The sequence below is a fragment of the Ichthyophthirius multifiliis genome (genome assembly GCF_000220395.1).
Source record: "Ichthyophthirius multifiliis unplaced genomic scaffold scaff_1120509249877, whole genome shotgun sequence".
Lineage (NCBI taxonomy): Eukaryota > Ciliophora > Oligohymenophorea > Hymenostomatida > Ichthyophthirius > Ichthyophthirius multifiliis.
In genome coordinates, this window is record NW_004087207.1 from 8,835 (window position 1) to 13,418 (window position 4,584).

General features: G+C 18.5%; 2 protein-coding genes across 2 annotated transcripts, besides 6 other annotated features; one reads left to right on the forward strand and one right to left on the reverse strand. All coding sequences in view use genetic code 6, as the record gives it.

Moving 5' to 3' along the window:
* Positions 1-39: part of a microsatellite that runs on past the window's edge.
* Positions 40-306: 267 nt separating this feature from the next.
* Positions 307-371: a microsatellite.
* A 73-nt stretch (positions 372-444) lies between these two features.
* Positions 445-479: a microsatellite.
* Positions 480-490: 11 nt separating this feature from the next.
* IMG5_039650 (hypothetical protein) lies at positions 491-2,060 on the reverse strand (the record flags this gene model as incomplete). Its single annotated transcript, XM_004038936.1, has 1 exon — positions 491-2,060. A coding segment is annotated over one exon (1,569 nt), but the record flags the coding sequence as incomplete, so codon positions are not given.
* A 417-nt stretch (positions 2,061-2,477) lies between these two features.
* Positions 2,478-2,515: a microsatellite.
* A 93-nt stretch (positions 2,516-2,608) lies between these two features.
* IMG5_039660 (hypothetical protein) lies at positions 2,609-3,727 on the forward strand (the record flags this gene model as incomplete). Its single annotated transcript, XM_004038937.1, has 2 exons — positions 2,609-2,767; positions 2,852-3,727. The coding sequence occupies 2 exons, from the start codon at positions 2,609-2,611 to the stop codon at positions 3,719-3,721; spliced, it is 1,029 nt and encodes a 342-aa protein (XP_004038985.1). The 3' UTR covers positions 3,722-3,727.
* Positions 2,777-2,844: a microsatellite.
* Positions 3,728-3,817: 90 nt separating the features above from the next.
* Positions 3,818-3,877: a microsatellite.
* Positions 3,878-4,584: the final 707 nt, after the last annotated feature.

A 4,584-nucleotide genomic window follows, 5' to 3' on the forward strand; every position in this document is an offset into this window, starting at 1 on the left:
TATATATATCAACATATATATTTATTTATATATAAATATTTTCTTTTATTTTTTAAATTTTTTAATTACTATTTATTGCATTCATACTAAAAATAATATATATTTTTTATTCGAAAATTTATTTTAAAATGTTTATAATTTTATTAATAATATGATATAGCTTTTAATTTTAAATTATATTTAAAATTAGATAAATTATTTAAATATATACAAAATTATAAAAAAAAAAATATAAATCTTATAATATTATAAGATTTAGTTAAATAAAAATCAAATTTTTATTATATATTTTTTTAATTGATTTTAATATATATATAAATTTATATCTAATTAAAATTTATAATAATAAAATATATATATATATAGAATTTTTTTATTTAATTTATTTTAAAAATATTTTAAAGTATTTATAATATTATAAAATTTATAATATTATTTATTATTTATTTATATTAATAAAATATTTATAGAATAAAATAAATATTATTTTTCAAAATTCATAATCTATATCTTCTTCTTCCGGTAACTTTTCAGGTACTACAGGTCTAATATTTTCTTCTTCAAATTTGGTTTTCCATTCTATTTCATTAAAAGGTATAATTTCTTAAATATTTTCTTCTCCTTAAGAAGTTTACTAAGCCAAAGCATTAGCTTAAGCAATATTAATTGCTTCTTATAGTTTATTATTTAATTCATTATTCCAAACATCTAATTCTAATGTTTTTTTTTCTATTTCTTATATATTTTCAGCTATAATCTATCTCCTGATTTCAATATCTATTTTCCTAAGTCTACAAGTTTCCATAGCCCATTTAAAAAGTCTTCCTAATCCAATATTATAATTATAAACTTCCTATAAATTAAATTTTTCTAGTTTTGATTAAATTCTATTTATTAAAGCATAAATTTCAACAGGAAAACTTTTAGGCCCTTAATGTTAATAATTTAAAATTTTTTAAAAAAAGTCGTTTTCATTTATAAATTCTTTAGTCTTTTTCCAGTCTAAAATGTGTGTATTTTCTATATTAATAGATTCTCTTTTATAGCCTAATAAATAAAATATATTTTAGAGTATTTTTGGGAATTTTATAATTCTGAAGTTTTTAAGATAAAAAATGTGTTTTTTTAAATCTTCGTCTTCACATATTTATAATTTAAGTTTTTATAATTTTATATTATCAATTTAAAATTGGTAATTTTTTTCATTTCCTTCTTTCATTTCATCAATTTATTGCTTTGTTTCTTCTTCTATATATGCTTCTTATGTATCGTATTTCTCTATTAGGTCAATAGGAAGTTCTTATAAGTATTTTATCTACAAATCGACATCTTTTAAGAGGATCTTTCTTTCCATTTCTTCCCAACTATTGGCAAATAAGATAACATAATCTTCCAAATAAGTTATTTCTTCCTATTTTAAAGGCCTATCTTAACCCATGGTATCCGCACAAAGTACGTATTCTTTAAGTTCGAACAAAGGTTCAGGATCTTAAGGCGGTTAAGAATATTCGTTTAGGAAATTCTGAAGTTCAATTTCTTTTTCATTGGCTAATTAAGGTTATTCTTTTAGTTTTTCGATTTCTTAAAGAATTTCTTTTTCTTTGGTTTTTTTTTCTGTTTCCCATTTTTCTAGAGACTATAAATATAATTATTTTTTAAGAAGTAAATCATTAAAAAATTCTTCTTTCAAATATGAGAAAAATATTAAAGGGAAAGCTATAAAAGAACCGAGCTTTGGTAATTTAAAATATTGCATTTTTAACTCTTTATCTAGTTCAGGTATATAAACATAATTTTATTATTATTATTAATTTTGATTTTATTAATTTTATTCGTCATCTGGATTATTTATTTATTTTTCTCTAAAAACACCAGCAGTAATACTTTCTTCTGGTTTTGAGGAAATAGTTTTATTTTACATTAATAATTAATGTGATTAAGAAAATCCTATATATTTTATTAATTTTTCTTTTTTTAAGTCTAAATGCGATTTTTCGTCTTCATCTTCATCATTTATCATTTTATTTGGGTAATCTTTAATTCCAATGTAAACACCAGTTAAGTTTTTTTATTTTTCAAGAAAATCAGGAAATATTTATGTCAATAATTCAATATGATATTCCTCTTAGATAATTTTTTCTTTAAATTGATTTTCAATGTTTTCTTTTTCTATATTTTATTTAAAATAATTTCTTATTCTAAAATATTTTGCTATTTTTTTTATTCGTTTTAAATTCTCAGATCTTTATTTTTTTAAATACTTTATTTAAATTTCTCCTCGTTTTCATTCTAAACACAGTTATTAAGAAGCCATTTAGCAAAAAAGTCTATAGGATATTGAGGTTAAACTTCGTATAAGACAGATAGGCCTTTTTATAAAGTTTAAGCAATCTCTTTTTATTTTAAATATTCGATATCTAGTTAATCTTTGTGAGAAAGACTCATAGCTTATAATTTATAAATATTTATATAACAGTTATTTTTTAATATAATAATATTTATTTATTAAATAATAAATATATAGCAGATATATATAATATAAATTATAAAGGATATGAAAAAAATAATTAACTTATTAAATTTGATATAATTTAAAAAATTAAATAAAATGTAAACAAAAAAAGTTGCAACACATTCAGGCTGTTTCCATTGTGATGAAGTTTTAGCTTGTACAATGCTAACTCGTTATACAAATGAATTTAAAAACTGTTCTATTACAAGAACTAGGGATTAAAAAATAATTGATGAGCATGATATTGTAGTAGATGTAAATGAAAATATATAATATATAATATATAATATATAATATATAATATATAATATATAATATATAATATATTATATTATTAAGGTTGGTGGTTTATATGATCCCTCAAAACATAGATATGATCATCATTAAAATTCTTTTACTGATACATTTAGTGAAGAATTTTAGATAAGATTAAGTAGTGCTGGTTTAATATATAAGCATTTCGGAATGGAAATTGTTAAAAATATTTGTGATAAAATTTTAGAATAAAATAAATAATATTTACAAACTGAAATTTAATTAAACGAAACTATATTATAAGAAATCTATTACAGAATTTATAAAGGATTTATTATGTCTGTAGATGCTATTGATAATGGTATTGATTAATACCCTAAAGATATAAAGCCTTTATATTATAATAAAACATCACTATGGTCAAGAATATCTCGCTTACAACCACATTGGACAGAAAAGTATATTGAAGACGATATTTAAAGATTTAATAAAGCCATGGATATGGCTGATGAAGAGCTTTTTTCATAAGTAAAAGTATTACTTTTGAGTACAATTCCAGCGAGAGAATGTGTCAAATAAGCAATTAATGGAAGATTTAACATACATTAAAGTGGATAAATTATAGCATTCGAAACTCCATTGCCTTGGAAAGATCATTTGGAGGATTTTGAAAATGAAATGGATATAAAAGGAGTAATTAAGTTTGTACTTTTTCCTGAAAGCGAAGAAAAAAAAGCCTGGAGGGTATAAGGAGTGCCAGTTAATTAAGGAAGCTTTGATTTAAGAATTGGGTTGAAAAAAGAATGGAGAGGAATTAAAGACATGGATATTTTAAAAAATGTAACAGGTATTTAAGATATTGTATTTGTTCATAATAGTGGATTTATTGGAGGTGCGAAAAGTTTTTAAAGTACTTTAAAGATGGCTTTGGAAAGTATTGAAAACATATAATGAAATTTATATTTTTATGTTTTTTATTTGATTAATAATTAAAAATAAATAATTTCATAGAACAAAAGATTTATTTATGATAATAGATATAATTTAATAATATATAAATAAATATATATATATATATATATATATATATATATATATATATATATATATTTTCAAATAAATTTATGTTTACTAAAATTTTATTAAATATGATAAAATACTTATAATAAATTACTTTTTTATATAAAAATTTATATACTTAATTACATTAATTTTAATAAATTTTGTATTTATTTTTTTATATTATATTTATAGCATTCAATATTTATTTTATGTTATATTTTTTTTTTTTTATTTACAAATATATTAAAAAATAATTTATTAAACGCATTATATTAATAAATAAATAAAATATTTAGTCTGATTTTCAGTATGTTTATCAAAAATCACTTTTTTTTTAGTGACTAAAATAGTAAGCTTAATCTTTATATTTTTCGAATTTAATTTAAAAAAATAATTATATAAAACTTTTTAAAAGAATACAAATATTTTACTTTATTATTAAACATAAAAATAATAAATTTGCAATAGAATTATATAAAATTTTTAAAAGTAAGGAGAATTAAAATTAGATATAATTAATTTTTTATTTATATACTTTTTTTAATTATTTATTATTTTAAAATATTATTTCATGTTACTTAAAAATATTATTAGATATATTTAAGGGTATTTTTCCTCTTTTTTTGAATTTTTATGTAAACTTCTAATTAATAATAATTTAATATTGTATATATTTATTAGGATAACTTTTAATTTTTAAAATTTTTTTATTAGTATTAGTATTTTTAATACTTAAAAAAAGTCAACTGTAAAAT